Source organism: Pleurodeles waltl, chromosome 4_2 (genome assembly GCF_031143425.1).
Source record: "Pleurodeles waltl isolate 20211129_DDA chromosome 4_2, aPleWal1.hap1.20221129, whole genome shotgun sequence".
Classification (NCBI taxonomy): Eukaryota; Metazoa; Chordata; class Amphibia; order Caudata; family Salamandridae; genus Pleurodeles; species Pleurodeles waltl.
Window position 1 is genome coordinate 747751826 of NC_090443.1, and position 20712 is coordinate 747772537.

General features: G+C 46.8%; 1 protein-coding gene across 1 annotated transcript in view; it reads left to right on the forward strand.

Moving 5' to 3' along the window:
• Positions 1-20712, forward strand: part of VAV3 (vav guanine nucleotide exchange factor 3) — a 1144177-nt gene that overhangs the window by 474340 nt on the left and 649125 nt on the right. Inside the window, exons 9-10 of the mRNA XM_069232407.1 lie at positions 15011-15110; positions 17298-17393. Coding sequence (XP_069088508.1) covers positions 15011-15110; positions 17298-17393 — 196 coding nt within the window. The remainder of the gene's footprint in view (positions 1-15010; positions 15111-17297; positions 17394-20712) is intronic.

A 20712-nucleotide genomic window follows, 5' to 3' on the forward strand; every position in this document is an offset into this window, starting at 1 on the left:
GTAGGCGCAGCTAACACTTGCACCTGAATAGGGCTGTGCCTGTCCTTACACAATACAGTCTCCAACCCCCTAGAGTGTTTCTGGGGCCAGGGTAGGAAAGGCAGGGCCTTGTGAACTACAAAGACTTTCCGTTGAAGTTTGCCTATTTCAAGGTAAAAATGCCAAAGTATTGGACCCAAAACCCCAGACTTTTAGAACACTTCTGGATCAAGGGGAGAGTCTGCTAGGGAGAAGAGCTGAAGAGCTGTGTGGAGGATTACTGCCCCTTTGCTGTGTGTGCTTTGCTGGGATGACCTGCAGTGCCTGCTTCTGCTTTGGAGAGGACTTTGCTGTGTATCCTGCTTGTAAAGTTTCTCCAAGGGCTTGGACTGAGTGTAATAATTACACGGTGATGATACGAATAGTCCTTTATTCTGATAGTAGGTTCCTGTACAGATGTACTGGTAGTGGTGGTAATACAGCAACTCCCAGCACTCCAGCTTCAGCCTCTCCTCCTCCTGCCGCTTCCAGACTCCCCTTTCTCAACACTCCACCTAGAATCCCCCTTCCTCTACATTCTATTCCCACCTACAAGCCTATCACTACACATCTCCCCCCTTACACATCCTACAAAAGAGAATACACACAAAACTATATACAGATAATATCTATTACAATTAAAACAATATTAACCGTTCCTAATTTTGCATAAGTTTCCCATACTCCACTCCTTTCCATCATCCAGCTTAACCACACTGTTATACACCTTTATCACTTTTTGTGGTTTAGAAAACTTGCTTTCACCCTTCTTCACTACACCAAACCTTTTCACTACCACCCAATCACCAACTTCCACATCAATCTTCTTCACTCTTCTCCTAATGTCATATCTTAATTTATTACGCTCCTGCTGATCTATTACCCTCATTCTCATCCTTCCCCGATCAACCCATACTTGTTTCTTTTCACATAACCACCAAGGAAATTCCTTCGTTGCTGGTTCTCTACCTTTAAGAGCAACAAATGGCGACTCCCCCGTTACCGAATGGGGTGTTACTCTATGTGCCCACAACATTCTGTTCAATTCCATTCTCCAATCTAGTCCATTCGCCAAAGAGAGTTGAATATTCTCCATAATCATTCGATTCACCCTCTCCACTAATCCGTTAGCTTGCGGATGGAACAACGCAACCTTCTCATGTTTAATCCCCAATCCAGTCAGGAATTCCTTCATGCTTGCTGACACCAATTGCACGCCATTGTCAGTAATCAGAACTCTCGGCACACCTTCTTCCAAAAACACTTTCTTAAGAAATTCTATAATATTACTGGTCGTGATTCGTTCTAAACTCTTAACCACGAACCATTTACTATGGTAATCTACCAGAACAACAAGGAATCGATTCCTCCTACCCAATTTATCCACTGGGCCTATAAAGTCCAAAGCTAACTTCTCCCATGGTTGTGTTGGGAACTGTACACATCCTAAAGGTGGCTGCCTGAGAACTCTGGTCTTGTCACTATTACCACACGCTACACATTCACTCACCATCCGTTCAACCTCCCTATCCATTCCAGGCCACCAATAAAATTGTCTTAGTCTCCTCTTGGTTAAACTCCTTCCTAGATGACCCTCATGCACTAATTTTATCAACCTCACCCTCAGTTTCCTTGGAGGAACAACTTTCCCGCGTCTTAATATTTTCTCTCCTTGAATACTCAATTCATTCCTTACCTCTAAATATTGTCTCAAACTTTCATGTGGGAGACTGCTACTACTATCAGGATCACATATGAGCCTTCTTAACTCACAGTATTCTTCATCCTCCACTACAGCTTCCTCCCACTCCTCTTGTCCTAATGCCAACTCAACATCTATTGGAAACACCTCTGCTTCCATTTCATACATTAACGACCCCTCTTCAGAACTCTCATCAACTGGCAAACGTGACAGACAGTCGGCCACAACATTTTTCTTACCCTTTACGAATTCCACCACAAAATTGAAATCTATAATATGAAGCAACCATCTAGATATCCGGGGTGTTATACTTCCCTCCAAACCTCGACCACACTTAAAAACTTGCAATAACGGTTTATGGTCCGTCCGAAGTACAAAAGGCAGTCCCCATAGATAGTACCTGTAGTGGTTTACACCCCAGCAACAGGCCAACGCCTCTTTCTCAATGGCAGAGTATGAGCGTTCTGCCCCCTGAAGTCTATGAGATGCAAATCCAATGATTTTCTCTTCATTCTCCACCACCTGTATGAGAACCGCTCCTAATCCCACACTACTAGCATCCGTCATTAAGATCGTTTTCTTGTACACATCAAAATGTCCCAGAGTAGGAGCATTGATAATGGAACTCTTAATCTTCATAAATGCTGTTTCACACTCCTCTCCCCACTCAAACACTGTCCCTTTTTTTAACAACAATCTCATAGGCTCCACAACCACAGTAAAATCATGTACAAACTTTGAACAGTATTCTGCTAATCCCAGAAATGATTTTAGTTGATCCTTGTTCTGTGGTCTCGGTGCCTCACTAATCGCCCTTACAATACTTCTTTTTGGTTTTATCCCTTCAGCAGATACCTCGTGACCTAAATAATTCACTCGATCTTTCCTCAACTGACATTTCTCTCTCTTCACAGTCAACCCATGAGCCTCAATTCTCTCTAAGACTTTCCCCATCAACTCATCATGTTCACTCAAAGATTTTCCCACTACTATGATGTCATCCTGGAAACACAATACATTCTGTAGCCCATTAAAAACATTCTGCATGATTCGTTGGAATACAGCTGATGCTGAGGCCAACCCAAAAGGCATTCTACAGTAACGGTATGCACCCAAAGGAGTAACAAAAGATGTTAATGGCCGTGAATCCGGGTGCAAGTTAACTTGATGGTAAGCCGCAGACATGTCCAATACGCTAAACACTTTACCACCCCCCATCATACTCAACATATCTGTGATGTTCGGCAAAGGCTGCCTGTCCACCCAAATGTTCTTGTTCAAATCCCTCAAGTCAATGCATAGACAAATCTTGTTTCCCTCCTTAGGTGCCACAACGATAGGCGCCAACCATTCCGAGGATTCTATAGGTTCAATAATCTTTTCCTCTAACAATTTGTTAAGTTCCTGTTGGAGTGGTTCCCTCATCAAGAATGGTATGGACCTCACCTTGTGGACTACTGGTATCGCATTTTCCTTTAAAATTATGCGATGTGTAAACTTCTTCAGTTTACCTAATTTGTCAGTAAACACATTGGGAAATTTTTCCATTAACTTTCTGGACCACTCTGTTTCCATTTCTTGAGTCTCCATATGTTCAATATTTGCTTTTTCCACAATCATGACAGGTTCAACTGCATTAGGGTCCAGTACTATCTCTAAGTCTTTCTGATGTCGCCATCCTAAAACATTTGACCCGTCAGAAGTTATATACACCTTCCCGTATACTCCATTGCCCTTGAACGAAATGTCCATCCACTTCATTCCTAGAATATTGATTCTCTTCCCTCCACATCCAACTGCTCTGACGTCTGCATTTTGCAAATCCTCAATCTTCCCTTCCAAACATTCCATAAATACATTCTTGGATATCAAAGTAAATAGGCTACCAGAATCCACTAGTACCCTTACAGATCTGGATTCCAACATTATGTCACAATGGGGTTTTTCCAATTTGACAGTGCTCTCCTTCTTGAAATTTCTTTCAGTTTTGGATTCTATTTCTCGTTGGTTAACTTCCAAAGCACTATTAATAGTTAGAACAATCTCCTCCTGCTCTTCTTGTGCATTATCCACAGATTTGATACTATTATTCAATACTTTACCCTTCGACCTACACACTTTGGCCAAATGACCTCTTATTCCACACACCCTACACGTTAAGGTACGCGCAATGCACATAGGACTAGAGGCAATATGTCCCAAACCTCCACACCTATAACACAAAATGTTAGGATTCCTCTTCTCCATGACTTTAATTCCTTTGTTTCCAGAATTCTTGTCTTGTTTCTTTACTTTGAACTCTTTCACCTCAACTGTGTTTTCCTTGTCCGAGTCCCTCATGTGACTCTTAACTTCAATTTCTTTCATCCATGTTTCAGTATGCTCCATACTTCGCACTATTTGTATGCACTCTTCCAATGAGGGATCAATGGATAACAATCTCTCCTTCACTTTCTTGCTGTTAGTACAGCGTACAATCTGATCACGTATTAAGGAGTCACTCAAATTTTGGAAATCACACGTTACTGCTAATCCCCTCAAGGCCGCAACATAAGTTAATACATCCTCATCATAACCCTGAATTCTAGAAAAGAACTTATGTCGTTCAAATACTATACTTATTTTAGGAGTAAAATGTGTCTCCAGCATTTGTAGAGACATTTCATATGGGTTTGCAGGTTGTCCATCCCCCATGCCCAAGGATATCTCAGGCAAATCATCATATATTCTACGACCTTCAGTCCCTAAATGATGCAATAAGATTGCTTGTCTCCTAAGAGGACTGTACCTGTCCCCCCCTATCGCTAATAAATAAGTAGAAAAAATGTTCTTCCACCTTTTCCAAGGAATTGTTGGCTCTCCTGGCAAAGGTAAAAAACATGGAGGTGCTGAGATACTTTGTTCAGCCATAACTGCACTAAATTCAAAATAACTAGAAATTAAAATAAATCACAATCTATAATTACAATCTTCCTTCAGTTTCCAATGTGGTATTTCATATCACAGTCTTTTTTCTAGTTCATTTGTAAGAGTCCTTCTTCTGTTTTGCTGCTTTGCTGCTTGTGAGATCGATGAAAACACAGACAGGAGTCAGAGTCGACAACAAAATGTGAGTAGTTCTTGATTTATGCCGCTACATCTACGATTGTATCTCTTCGCGTTGTTGTCCCTTTGCTGTTCCACGCGCCGGTATTCTATTTTTAGCGCGTGTTAGGAATTACATTTCCTCGCGTTCCGGTTCTGTTTGAAGTACGCGCTAGAAGTGTTCTTTTTTCAGCGCGTGAATGGAACTGTTTATTTTCGGAAAAGCGTTGCGTGCTCTTTCCGTTGAATTTACACTTTCAGAAAACCGTTGTATGCTCTTTTCTATTAATAATTACACAGCAATGCCGACAGCCGATTGCTACGGCATGAAATGTGAATCTTTATAATCGATTCACCGTTAATGTCGTACTATTATTGGTATCCTTTCCACATTATTAGGCACACTGAAAACGGTCTTATGAAAACAGTCACGCTCCTTCAAAATATATGTAACTTGGCACTTACAGTTATTCAGTTCAAGATCTTCCATATATTTTTCGGGTTTCTTCTGTTGCTCACATTAGTTAGGAGTAGGGAGTCGCTTGGTTTCTGCACAGAGTCTCCTCGTCGCCATTTATGTAATAATTACACGGTGATGATACGAATAGTCCTTTATTCTGATAGTAGGTTCCTGTACAGATGTACTGGTAGTGGTGGTAATACAGCAACTCCCAGCACTCCAGCTTCAGCCTCTCCTCCTCCTGCCGCTTCCAGACTCCCCTTTCTCAACACTCCACCTAGAATCCCCCTTCCTCTACATTCTATTCCCACCTACAAGCCTATCACTACACTGAGCTTGCCTCCTGTTAAGAAGTCTCAGGGGCTTCAAAGCCTTCACCTGCTACCCCCTGGGTTCTCTTTCTGAGGACCCTGACTTGCCAAGAGGTGCCCACTCCCATTCCTGGGCCCTTGGGAGTGAGGTCTGGCAGAAAAACAACAAGAACCAGGCACACCGACTCCGGCCGACTCCTGAACCGGCGCTGCTGCCCGACTCCATGCCACTGCCTGCACCCTAAGTGTGATGACAACCGACATTGCAGGACCCACGCTGCTGCAGCGCATTTGAAGTCCTGCAACCTTGTGATTCCTGAGGGCCGTGTCAACCACGTCCATGATACCCAACTCCGCCAAGCCGCCTGTGGCCTGTGGGGTGTCTGTGACATGGCAAAGTTGCCTCATTGTGTCTTGACCCACTGGACTCATCGACCCCTCCGGAGTGAGGAACTGATGCCTCACCCCTGACAGCACCTCACCTCCGCTGCCTCCGTAAGGAACCAATGCCTCACCTCCCCTGTGTAGCAGTAATGTACCGATGCCTCACCTCCTGTGTAGCAGTATGTAACTGACGCCTCACCCCCGACTCTGTGCCACATCTGTGACTCTGTCTCATTTTTCAGATTCTGTACTTGGGGTCCATGCGACTCTGTGACCGGCACTGCACTCCCTTGCGAGTGCTATTGGACAGTTGGGAATGACTCCGCATTAGACTGTTGGAAACGACTCCGTCACAGCACCAGTTCGAGCTATTGTGTTTCTAAGTGCTTTTATTGGTATTTAATCTTTTAAAATTCATATTGTTGCTTGTGTATGTTAGATTTTTGTCATATTGGTTACTTAGATAAAGTATTGGCTATTTTTCTAAACTGGTGTGGTGTCTATTTGTAGTGTTTTTACTGTGTTACTGTGTGTGGGTCCAAATACTTAACACATTGCCTCTGAAATAAGAATGACTGCTCATGGCAAGCTACCAAGGAGGTGAGCAGGGGTTATCTTAGGAGAGTGAGTCCCTTAACCTGTACTACGGTGAGGCTCTCTACTTAGATAGGGTGCAAGATGACTGCCAACTAGAGACCCCATTTCTACCAGGTCACATAGCCAAACCTAACATGCTGATTCTTCCCAGGTTGTTGTACTATTTTTCTTCTATCCCTGTTCTGCTAACCCGGAAAATATTCTGGGAAATACACTCACTCTTAACCACTCTGATCTGGGGCAAGGGTAGGAGTCATGTGGCACTTTCCAAACTATATGCCCCATTAAAAGTGGGCAGTTTTGGCATCCCAAACTGTGAATATTATTATGCCGCCACACCGTTATAGTGGCCTACCTGTTGGCTGCTGAATCACATTATATCTGAACTTGGCCAGTGGTTTGACGTGTTTCATCTGCCTCTTGTCCTAGAAAGGCTGCTGGTGTCCGATGCTCTGGCCCCTAGAGGGGAAGGGAACATTCTCCTGTGAGTGGCTCAGAAGTGCTGGAACACTAACATGATTAGGAGACACCCCCATCCTCCCTACACACCAGAATTACCTTTTTGGGTGATGCCAAGCTGCACTGAACTAGGCTCCAGACATGATGCCACCTCATGGTCGGAAGCTGGTATTATGACTTAGGGCGACCTCTTTAATGACAAGATTGTCTGTACGTTTGATAGCTTGGTGGAAGACTATGCATACCACTTGGCTCCTTCCCCAGGGTAGGTCGCTCCCCCACCTCCGCAGCGCCACCAGTGCCTGACTGCCTCCTCTCACCAACTCTCAGCTCCGCTCCAGCTGCCGTCTTGCCCGCTGGTGTCCTCCTTCTCCCGAGTGCTTGGCTCCGTGTGACTGGCTGAGTGATTGATTTCCCCCCGTTTTCTTCCGTGTATCCCGAGTGCTTGGCCCCGTGTGACTGGCTTGAGTGATTGATTTCTCCCCGTTTTCTTCCGTGTAACCCGAGTGCCTGTCCCCCCGTGAGTGCCCGGTCCCCCTGCCACGTTTCTCTCACCCCCGTTGTTTCTCTCCGGCCCCCTCGCCGTTCTCTGGCCCTCGCCTCGCTTTTGCTCTTGTCCACTTTTTGGCCCCCTCGCCGTTCTCCGGCCTCGACGATTTTTCCTGCCGTTTTTCGCTTTTCCCCGCCTACCTCCCGCCGCCCACCTCCCAGCTGACCCCTCCTCCCCCAGCTACCCCATATATGGCGGCCGCTGCGAGGCGGAGGTAGCCACCCTTGACCCCAGGGTAGGTCGCTCCCCCACCTCCGCAGCGCCACCAGTGCCTGACTGCCTCCTCTCACCAACTCTCAGCTCCGCTCCAGCTGCCGTCTTGCCCGCTGGTGTCCTCCTTCTCCCGAGTGCTTGGCCCCGTGTGACTGGCTGAGTGATTGATTTCCCCCCGTTTTCTTCTGTGTATCCCGAGTGCTTGGCCCCGTGTGACTGGCTTGAGTGATTGATTTCTCCCCGTTTTCTTCCGTGTAACCCGAGTGCCTGTCCCCCCGTGAGTGCCCGGTCCCCCTGCCACGTTTCTCTCACCCCCGTTGTTTCTCTCCGGCCCCCTCGCCGTTCTCTGGCCCTCGCCTCGCTTTTGCTCTTGTCCACTTTTTGGCCCCCTCGCCGTTCTCCGGCCTCGCCGATTTTTCCCGCCGTTTTTTGCTTTTCCCCTCCTCCCCTCCCGCCGCCCACCTCCCAGCTGACCCCTCCTCCCCCAGCTACCCCATATATGGCGGCCACGCGCAGCGGGGACGCCGCTGGCGTGCCGAAGGCGCGCCTAAGGCAAGCCCGTCTGCACCCGTCCGCGCCTGGACCGCGCCCAGCGCCCGAACCCCTGGCCCCCGCAACCCCCGCCTAACCTACGACTCCACCACCCTCGCCAACCTCAACCCCAGCCGCACGCCGGGCTGCCACCGCGCCACCCCGAAACGAACCCACGGACCCTTCACCTGCAGCAACTGCCGCTTCACCTGCCAACGGACTCACACCGCTCCCGTCAAGAACGACTCCCCCGGAAGCAATCTGCACTGCATCCTGGTCAACACCCGATCCGTCCACAGGCACGCCATCGAACTGTGGAACCTCATCAACTCAACGAACCCTGACATCGCCTTCCTCACCGAGACCTGGATGAACCCCTCCTCGGCACCCGACATCGCCATAGCTATTCCCGACGGCTACAAAATCATCCGGAAAGACCGCACCAACCGCACCGGAGGAGGCATCGCCATCGCACACAAAAGCTCCATCCGCATCTCGACCCACACCGACGACTCACTCCCCGACGCCGAACATCTCCACTTCACGATCCACAGCGACCCCAAGACCACCCTCAGAGGCACCCTCGTGTACAGACCACCAGGACCTCGCACCAAGTTCAGCGAAGACATCGCAGACTTCGTCAACCCTCACGCACTCTCGTCCACCGACTACATCCTCCTAGGCGACCTCAACTTTCACCTGGAGAACCTCACCGACAACAACTCCACCGCCTTACTGGACAACCTCGCCAACCTGGGACTGAAACAGCTAGTCAACACCCCCACCCACTACGCCGGACACACGCTCGACCCCATCTTCTCCTCCAGCAAACACATCACCTTCAGCCACGCCACCGAACTCACCTGGTCGGACCACAGCTGTGTCCACTTCAGAAGACCACCATGCATCACCACACCCAGCAACCTACAAGAAGACACTGGAATCGTATCACCACTGAACAGCTCGCATCAACCCTCTCCCAGAACCAACCCACCAACACCACCGACCCCAACGAAGCCGCCAACAACCTCACAAGCTGGATCTCCGACTGCGCCAACCTCCTGGCCCCCCTGAAGACTCAAGCTAACACCAACAACCACAAGAAAAACTGGTTCACCCCCGACCTCAAGGACTCCAAGAAAGAATGCCGCGCCCGCAAGAAGAAGTGGCGCCTTAACCAGACCGAGGAGAACATGTCAGCTCTCCAGGACGCCACCCGCCAACACCACCAACACCTCCGCGCCACACGAAAAACAGCCTACCGGAACAGACTTGACAACAACGCCCACAACAGCAAGGAACTATTTGGCATCGTCAAAGAGCTCTCCAACCCGGACGCAGAAAACAACTCCATCCCTCCCTCACAAGACCTCTGCGACTCCCTCGCAACCTTCTTCCACCACAAGATCACCGATATATACAACAGCTTCACGACCGCCAACGCGAACCCCCCCCGGAACCCGCCACCGACATCACCACCATCCTCACCTGGAGCCCAACCACCACCGAGGAGACCACCCGCGTCATGAACTCGATCCACTCCGGATCCCCATCGGACCCCTGCCCGCACCACATCTACAACAAGGCCGACAACATCATCGCACCGCACCTCCAAGACGTCATCAACACCTCCCTCACCACCGCCACCTTCCCGGAGAGCTGGAAACACGCAGAGCTCAACGCCCTCTTAAAGAAACCCACAGCAGACCCCACCGAACTCAAAAACTTCCGACCCATCTCTCTCCTACCGTTCCCCGCCAAAGTGATTGAGAAAATCGTCAACGCTCAACTCACCACCGCCCTGGAAACCAACAACTCCCTCGACCCCACACAGTTCGGTTTCAGGGCCAACCACAGCACCGAAACCGCCCTCATCGCAGCCACGGACGACATCAGAGCCCTGACTGACAAGGGAGAAACCGTGGCCCTCATACTCCTGGACCTCTCTGCAGCCTTCGACACGGTCTGCCACCGCACCTTGATACGCCGCCTTAGCAACGCCGGCATCAGAGGCAAGGCCCTGGAATGGATCGTCTCCTTCCTCTCCGGAAGGATTCAGAGAATCCGCCTGCCCCCCTTCAGATCCACAGCCACGGAGATCATCCACGGCGTACCCCAAGGATCCTCCCTCAGCTCCACTCTCTTCAATGTCTACATGACCCCCCTGGCGAACATCGCACGCAAACACGGACTCGACCTCATATCCCACGCCGACGACACCCAGCTCATCATATCCCTCACCAACAACCCCACCTCAGCAAGGACCAGACTACATGACGGCAGGAAGGAAGTAGCGAACTGGATGACAGACAGCCGGCTGAAACTGAACACAGATAAGACGGAGGTCCTCATCCTCGGCCCTACTCCCACTGCATGGGACGACTCCTGGTGGCCCCCCGCCCTAGGCAGCACTCCCCAACCCACCGACCACGCACGCAACCTCGGCTTCATCCTGGACTCATCCCTCTCCATGACCAGACAGGTTAACTCGGTGACCTAGGCATGCTTCAACACCCTCCGCATGCTCCGCAAAATCTTCCGCTGGATCCCCACCGACACCAGGAAGACCGTCACCCACGCCCTCGTCACCAGCCGCTTGGACTACGGGAACACTCTGTACGCCGGCATCACCACTAAGCTGCAGAGGAAACTCCAACAGATCCAGAACGCTGCCGCACGACTCATCCTGGACATACCCCGCCACCACCACATCCCCGTACACCTAAAAAGACTCCATTGGCTCCCAGTCAACAAGAGGATCACCTTCAGACTCCTCACCCACGCACACAAAGCCCTTCACAACCTCGGACCCAAACTCATCAACAACCGCGTCTCCTTCTACACTCCTCCGCGCACTCTACGCTCGACCGGACAGGCCCTGGCAGCCGTACCCCGCATCCGCAAAGCCACCGCCGGAGGAAGATCCTTCTCTTTCCTGGCAGCGAAGACCTGGAACTCTCTGCCCAGCCACCTTCGCGCCATACCTGATCACCTCTCCTTCAGAAAGCAGCTCAAGACCTGGCTCTTCGAGCACTGACCCCCCCCCCCCACCAGCGCCTTGAGACCCTTGATGGGTGAGTAGCGCGCTTTATAAATACGAATGATTGATTCCTTATATATGCCATGCTCATGATACCCCACATAGAGTTTGGCACAGAACGCAGGATGAACCAGACACCTTATTATTTCTGCAAGCACTATTGACACACAGGAGTGGTCACCTGGCAGTCACACACTTGTATAGCTCATTATGCACAGATGGGGGAGTGCCACTGCATTCTCTCTGAGATTACTGGGACACAGCACTTGACACCCCTCTCACAGACAAACAATGGGCACAGTGTTTGGGAGTACTGAGGCTCATTTCAGCGAACGTCAGGCTCAAATACACACAATTTAATTACCTCTATCACACTTACCTTACCCCCGAGAGATTGGCAAAAATGTATCCAGGGGTTCCATATGCCAGCCCGCACTGCCCGATAGATATGACAAACTCTATACACATGGTTTGGACCTGTCCCCAGCTAGAGCCATACTGGGGTGGGATAATAGAGGACGTGTCAGAGGCTTTGGGCTCTTCAGTCCGAAAGGACACCCTGTACTACCTACTAGGTGTACAGGGGGTTACTTTCCGTTCTTCAGCACGTAAACCTGTCAACAAATTTATTGCAATAGTGTTAGTTATAACTAAGCGCAGGAAGGCTCTGAGCTGGAAATCCGCTACAGTACCACTCCTTCAACAGTGGCTAAATGATCTCCGTTCTGGCATACTGGTTGAGCAAGAGGTGGTGTGAAGTGCTGGAACAGGGCGCCCAATGCCATCTAACCACCCCTAATCAGGAGAGATAGTTGGAGACAATAGAGGCCAAAAACTGATGACAGGCCACCTTGATTACCTGCTTGGATCTTTTGAGCTGTGAGGCACTGTGAATGTGCGCCTCCCCCCCTTCTCCTTCTAGAAGATAGAAGTCACGCGTAGCTCAGTGAAGTCACTCCATGTCCAAATGCTAATGCTGGCAGTCCCCTTCAATCACACCGGGAGGGGGAGGGGGAACTGAGTTGTCACCTCTCCTCCACCCTTGGCCGCGCTTCCTCACCCCTGCCCCTCAGACAAATAAGAGGGTCTTACACCTTATGTCGTTTATATTACATTGTTTATTGTTCTACAGGTTAATGGTTGAACACCTATAATTGCAACGGAAAACACCATTGGACACTCTGCAGACACGATCACAGATTGGGTTACGAGCGTAACTGGCTGTTATATTATTCAAGACTGTACATGTTTAAGAAGGGGGCATCTTCCAAATAAGGTCCTGATTTAGAACTCGGCAGACAGGTTAATCCATCACAACAGTGATGGATAGCCTGTCTTCTGAAATGTAAATTCTATAGGATATCATTTGATTCAGATTTTGGCAGATGGGATATCCGTCACCGTTGTAACGGAGTAGCCCATCCGCTGAGTTCTAAATCAGTCCCTAAATGAGGCACTGCGCCAGTGGGACATTTTCCCAGTGCGCTGGAGCCTCTGGAGGCCTGTTGTTTTTAGGGCATGGGGCCACCTCTGTTTCTGTTACTTTCCCCAGCTCCCCAGGGTGAATTGCAACAGGCATGGGGAAACCTCAAAAAAGAGAGGGAGGAAGGATGGGGAGAAAGCAATAGATCAACAGGAAAAGAGAAAGGGTAAAAGTCTGATTTTAATATTTTGCCAGTGCTGTTCTGTTTCGGTCCCCAATCTGGCGCTGATGCAGTACTAAGACTCTCATTTTTTCATCTGTACCAGACTGAAGAACCGACGTTATTCCATAATGTGTTTTTGGAAGCTTTTCACCAAAGTTGCCACAGTACAAGTGTCCTTCAGGCACCCTACACATCACATTACTATTATTATTATTATTAGTAGTAGTAGCAGTATTATTATTATGATTATTATTATTATTATTATTATTGTAGCAGTAGTAGTATATTTACTAAGTGCTCATTCACCCCAGCATCCTGGTGCTAGTAGCACAAACAAGTAATAGAAATGTGAGGTTAGAGGGAAAAAAGCAAGAAAAATGGTTCAACACAACAGAAAAGAATACATAAAGTACCAGCCACCCCTGCCTTTTGACACCCTCATCATCCTTCATCTGCTGCCCCCTCTCCATGCCTGCACCCCTGCTCCTATTCACCACCTGCTGAGAGCTCAGAGCCAGTGCCAGTGGATGTGGATATGGTCCGTAATGGGAACACTGAACAGACTTGGACCCAGTAATTGTGAGTGCACCAGTGCTTAATTTGTAAAAAACAAATGCACCGGTGCCTAAAGCCCTTATTTTAAACTCACGTTGCTGCAGTTAAATGTGCGAGCACAAATACTGAGTTAGTGTAAAGCCATCTCGGGCCTCCTCAATCCATTTACAGCCATTCCCTGACTCTTCAGCTCACTCTTGCAGCTTTCTGCTTTCTCCTATCGTGACACTTTTTCTTTTTTTCTCTTCCTCACTGTAGTATTGTATTAGATTTATAGCTTGTTATTGTAGTGTCTCTTTACTGTATTAGATTTATAGCATGTTATTGTAGTGTCTCTTTAACATGGATTTCTTCCCATGACCTGGTGGTGTTCTGGAAGGTTGGGGTTGTCATGGTGGTGAGCGTCATTTCTGGAGCTGATCACCGGACAAGCCTGACCTTCTGTGCACCTCTGTGTCATGGGTTTGTTTATTACAATAAACCTAAGTTGCTGAACTTCCACTTCGTCTCCTTTGATGACTGGATATACCCCCTCTATACTCCGTCTTTCCCGTATGTGTCTTTTGCTCGCAGTAAATGCTTGAGACAGAAAAATAAGTGCCGGCCCTCAAAAAAGTAAGTGCCGGTGCCACCCACCGGAGACCACAGCACAATTAAGCACTTTGGTGGGCATGCTACTCCTTATTCTTGGGCAGGCTCTCCAAAAGGTGAGCTTAGGTGAGCGGGTTGTATCACCTGAAAACATTTACAGCCACACGGTATTCCCGCATTTAAATCCGATTACATCATAATCAGAGCCAAATAGGAAAGGACTAGAACATTTAACAAGCGATTCGTTTTTGTGTTCTTGCTGACCTCGTTCTTTAGAGAATAATCATTCCATCAAGAGAGAAACACAACAAATGCAGGCCTTGATAAAACATGGGCAGTATGTTGGTACTTTCCTCGTCAGGGTTGTTTGTAGCAGAACAGTCAGTGATTGAGCTGCGACTCTGCTGCCCATCTGTTGGAGGCGAGAGCTGCTGAAGGCTGATTGACTGACGTTTATGTTTTAATTAAAGGGTTAGACCATGCACTTGCTGATTTACAGAGAAATAATTTCCAGGAAATTAATGTAGACATACAAAGCCAAAGGTGAAATCATCACACAGTATCAATTATAACGCGGATCATTCAAGTGTCTGTAGCAATTAGTGTTTGGTTACACCACAGGATTCGCTTCCTGGTCTGCAACAGGTCATGCGCAGGTGTCAGGGCTGGGCCAGAATGACAAAACGTACAGGCGGCTGGGGCTCAGAGTTTACAGCTGAACATTTGGCATCTTTACGCCCAGAATGCGCGGCAACTGCTTCTCTCTGCTATTAGGCCAAGGCTCACTCGACGCAGCCTGACGCCCGTTAACTAAATGTTGATATAGAACTGATTTACACAGACCTGAATGCACTTTTTTTCTTTTTCAGGTTGGTAATATATGGGGAGTACTGCAGTCAAGTGGAGACTGCCATCTCCTGTTTAGATAACATTGCCAAGACGAAAGAAGATGTTAAGCTAAAGCTAGAGGTAAGGGGCACCAGAAATCAGAAAATATGAAATGCATATCGTCTTTTGAAATGAAAACTTTAATCACCTAGGGCCACATGTAAGAAGCATTTTGCACGTCGCAAACGCAAAATTCAAATTGGGACGTACAGACCCATTTTTGTGATTCGGTACAGAATCGCAGAAAGGGTTTGCGAGTCGCAATTAGGGTGTTCTCTTCCTAATTGCGAGTCGCAGTCCCATGTATGATTGTTTTGTGACCGCGAATGCAGTCGCAAAACTGGTGCTAACCCATTCGCAAACGGGAAGGGGTCCCCATGGGACCCCTTCCCCTTTGTGAATGGCAGCAAAAACATTTTTTCAGAGCAAGCAGGGGTCCTACGGACCACGGCCTGCTCTGACAAAATGAAAAGAAAACTTTTCACTTTTTGGTTTTGAAATGCACCTCGTTTTCCTTTAAGGAAAACGGGCTGCATTTAAAAAAAAAAATGCTTTATTTAAAAGCAGCCACGTGGAGACATGGTGGTCTGCTGTCTCCAGCAGGCCACCATCCCTGTGAGGGCGGCCATTCCCAATGGGTTAGCAAATTGCGAGTTATCTCATGAATATTCATGAGGTAGGTCATTTGCAACCCCCTTGCAAATCGCAAACAGTGTCAATGACACAGTTGTACATAAGGTTGCGAGTCGCAAAACCTGTATTTCATACATGTGGCCCTTAATGCTTAGCTTTCATTTACCTTTTAGCATTTGTGAATTCACTTTTCGCATTTTTGACTACCATGTTTATGCTTCAAAAGCCCTTATTCGGTCTATCCTTAGGCAAATGTTCTAAATTTGTGCAGTGCATCTTCATTACAGTGAGCTAACTCTCCCTAATCGCAGTAAAACCAAGCCAGTAAACACTGCCTGAGGAGAGGCATCTGGGGAGCCTGTGGTTATACTGGATCTCATTCACAGACTCCTTTGAAAACTTCTGTTTACCTCGGGTGCACCAAGCAGTTATTGGAAGGGCAAATTCTGAGGCGGTACGTGACAGAATAATGATCTGTGGACTTTTATGCCAGTTATTGGAACTTAGTGTAGTTGAAAATCTGCCACTGTAGTACCACATTTTCAACAGTGTATGGGTTGGAAGTTGGGTGATTCGCGAGGAGGTACAGGCCGGGATTTAAAGAGAAGGCATGCAACCTCTCCTACACACACATGTCCATATTGAACAATCAATAGAAAACAATACAAGTTTATTAGGTATGAGGAAAGTTTTTTTCATTTTGGCATCCAAAGCCGCAAAACATCTTTACCAGAGACAACACTGTATTAATGATAAAGAATATGAAACAATCATCCAAATGAGGGTACTGGTGAACTTACTGACAACAATAAATCCACTGTGGGCTGGAAGCTAGGTGCAACCCAAGACATTTTATTGAACAATGATCCTCTACGCCAAAGAGCTATTTGGAATTTGCCCAGCGCACTGTGAACAAGAAAGAGAGGCCTGTATATTGTGTCTGCTTATACATTACTGGTGTAATCATTGAAACACAAAGAACAAACATTGGCAAAGCCAATAGGTTTGGCAGGCATTTTGAGTCCTGGCTGAAATATTTTTAAAAACCTGTAGCAATTAAAAATATAAAACAGGATATTGCTTTTTCCATGCACTGCATCTATGTGAAGAATAGGTGAACGTGTTGTGATTTAGAGTACTTTTAAGATTAAGATAGTCCATCATGTATTCCAGTAAGAACACTGTTTGTATATTTGAAAGAATTGGTAACAATAGGTATTGCAGATGCAAGCCTGACCTAAAAATGTGTCTGCTGAGAGCACCATCAGCTTCAAAACCAGGCTTTTCAAGATTTACTTTGACGTGTTTTACCTTTGGTATGCACTACTTTCTACTAATAATCCACTTAACCATGTAAATGTGTGTGAGCAGTCTAAAAACTGTGTAGATCCATTTTTATGTACAATTATAATCGCCAGTGTGATTACACGTTGCTTTGCTGTATACTCAAACTACAGCCTATGGTATTCTCACCTAATTGTGCCATGGACATTTCAGAATCCCATGGCAAATTTAGTGTCCTCCTTACTGGACCTTGTTGAATTTAAACATCACTCTCATCATTTCAATTCCAAAGCATCAATTTTAATTAGTCGGATTTCATTTCAACTTGCTTGTCCTCTCGTTTGTGTATAGGAATGTTCCAAACGAGCTAACAATGGAAAATTTACATTGCGCGATCTATTGGTTGTTCCCATGCAGCGAGTTTTAAAATATCATCTTCTGCTTCAGGTAAATTATCATATTCGTTCTATTTCTGTTTCGTCTTATGACCACTGCATACTTTACCACTGTTCTTTTTGGGCTTTGGTACATGTAAATTGTTCTGTAAAAATGTTCTTGCCTGCAGATTTACGTTTCAGTCCTTTACGACGATCGATTGAAAACACTAAACCTTGCTTCTAACGAGGTTTTGAATTACAGCAGGTATTTTCTAATGTAAACGCTAGAGGCCAGTCTGAGACCACAGCATGAATAGGCTTGAACCACTGAGATCTAGATTGTTGGCGCCGAAGGCAGGCATTTTCCTCACGTCCCCCTTTCCGAGTGTACGCACATTGAACAATAAACATGTTGAATGTTTACAAAACAAAACTTCAAAATGTCTTTGCTTTGTCAATGAATTTATGATAAAACTTCAAAAACGTGGTCTTTTTTTAATACTATGTATAATAAATAATTATTATTTATATAGGGACTGTTGATTCAAGCAAGTAAAATATATGTTTATTAACGGACAGTATTTATAGACACATTCAAGTTCTAGAAATCCATTTATCTCGAATGTTGATGTCCTTCTAAAATTCAAAAAGAGTGAATGTAATGTGTTGATTCCTTCCAAATAATCTTAGCCACCTTGATTCTCTTCTAGTCACCCCAACTGTTTATATGAGGTGAGTCTGTGCTCCAGGACTGGTGTTCCGTTGCCCGTAGAAAATAGGCGAATACATGTGAGCCCTCAGTAAACTCCACTACCCTTTTTGGGATGTCAGTCAAGGGTCGCCTCAGCAACAGTTCCTCCGGTGTTACCAGAGTAATCCTCCAACCAGTGGCAGGTCTGTCAAAGAGGTGTTTTCCTGCCTGGAGCAAGAAAAAAAACAAGCATTTGCAATGCAACCGGTCTCGTGTTTGCTCGTGTTAGAGCTGATAGCGTTGTAAACTCCTAACCCGACTTTTCACCTATCGGAAAAAGTGCATTTATGTACGTAACCTGAAAAAGTGCAATTAACTGTGTAAAGCGCTCAACTTCTGCCAAGCGAAATCGCACTAGGAAAATAGAGAAAAAGTAGTCCACGTGCCTGACAGAATACAGCGAGCCTCGCATGTTTTCTGTACTTGGTCGATGCGCTCAAGGAGGGCTATCCACCGGAAAATGCATGACATCTGCATGCCTTCCACTAATGAAATCAAGCAGATTCTAACAGGCAAGCCCACAAGCCAATGACAGACACAACCGTTAGGTGGACAGGGCTCCGAGCCCTTTTTAATTACTAAAGCATCTCGCTTAGCGAAACGCATGCACAAGCGCATGCGACGCAGGCTCGACCCTAACAAGCACAAGTACGATGCCCTGGTACATGCCCTGGTACATTTACATGGACACCGAAGTTGTGATCAAGCTTGCAGCACAGAACAAGAATCGGTGATCCAAAGTCTCAAATTCAGGGATATCCACCTCGAGCCTGTGGTGGTAACAGGCCTGGTTCAAAGAATTTTGTATCTGGATAGGCCAACGAGGGCCCAGTTTAGGTAAATTCTGAAGGGAGCCTACAAGCCTCAGATTTGCACTTGGACGTCAATTGAACAAAATGCCTGGGTTAGCGGAAATTACATTACACACCCTTGACCATAATGGCATCAAAGGAAGTGGCATCATATGACCTTTGTCCTTTAAACTTCCTACAAAGTAATGTCACATGACCTTAACCCTGATGGCATCACAATAATTGACATCGCTAAAGTTATAATTAGAGTCATAATGTGAGAAAACGGCTGATTGCAGAGGTCCCTTAACTTTTTGCCCCCATTTTTCACTTTTTGCTGGTGTTCTCCTGACTCTGATGATGCCCTGGGTAATGCTAACCAGTCCCAGGGCCTGTGCTCTGTATAAAATGAGTATGCAAATTAGGCTAATTTTAATTGGTAATGTCAATGTACATAGAAGTCCCTATTAGGTTTAGGGACCCCAGCATGCACTGCTGAGGTGCCCAGTTTCATGTTAAAGGCAGGCCTGCCTTGCTGGCTGCTTTTAAACTAAAGTTATATGCAAATTCGACTTTGGAATTAAAAGTACTTCCAAAGCCTTAAATTACCTTATTTCTATATATAAGTCACCCCTATGGTGTGCCCTATGTGCCCCTGAGGTTGGGTGTCATGTAACTATAAGCAGAGACCATATGAAAATAGTTTTATAAGTCCCGGTGAGCTAAAATAGCCAAATTCTTTTTTACCTCACTGTAGTGAATGGATTCCATAGGCTAAAATGGGGAGACTTCATTTTAAATAATAAAGTCCCTTTAAGTGTCAGTGTTGGACCAGGCCCTTTTACAGGGTCATTCCCCAGACTTTTTGCTTTTGCCTCATTATTTTTCTGACCTTTGTTGGCTCACGTTTTGACTCTGAGCACTTTTTCACTGCTAACCATGCTAAAGTGCATGTGCTCTCTCTTACAAATTTGGTATGATTGGCTTATACCTGATTGGCATATTTAATTTACCTATAATTCCCTTGTAAAGTGGTATCCCTATACCAGGGCCTGTAAATTAAATGCTACTAGTGGGCCTGCAGCATTGCTTGCTCCACCCACTGAAGTAGCCTGTCAAACCTATCTAAGGCCTGCTAGCGCAGAGCCTGTGTGCACAGTTTCCTGCCACAGGTACCTGGCATCTAAATTTACTTGCCAGGCCCAGAACTCCCTTTTTACTACATGTAAGTCACCCCTAAGGTACGCCCTAGCTAGCCCTTTGGGGAGGGTGCCATGTATGTAGAAGGCAGGAGATGTGCCATGTTGCGTGGCCTGTCCTGGTAGTGACAAACAGCCTAACTGGTGTCTCACTGCTGTGAGTGCTGCCCTCTCATAGGATTGCATTGGAGATGCCCTGCCTTATGTGTAAGGGGTATTGTCTGATTTATGAGAGGTAGCGTTGGCATGTTTGGTATGGTTGTGACAGTGGTAAGAAATGCTGCTTACTGGTGTAGGTGTATTTTTTATTACTATCACAGAAATGCCACTTCTAGAAAGTGCGCATTTATCTGTGCTTATAACTTTGGTGTTTTGCAGCTTCTCTCCAATCAACGTCTGGGTAGACTGACAGTTGGGGTTTTGTGCATACTTCTCAGACAGCCTGAACACAGGGAGGGTGGAGGTGACACAGAGGTGCATATACATATTGTAAAGCCTTCCTGGGCTGAGAGAAGGGAGAGGCGGGCACACCTGCATTTGTAAAGACTGTGCCCTGGCCTCACACAATAGGGTCGTTAACCCCCCAGGGTTTGGAGCCTGTATTGAAAGTAGAGAGGGGGCACTCCCAGAACCATTTGTAACTGGCTG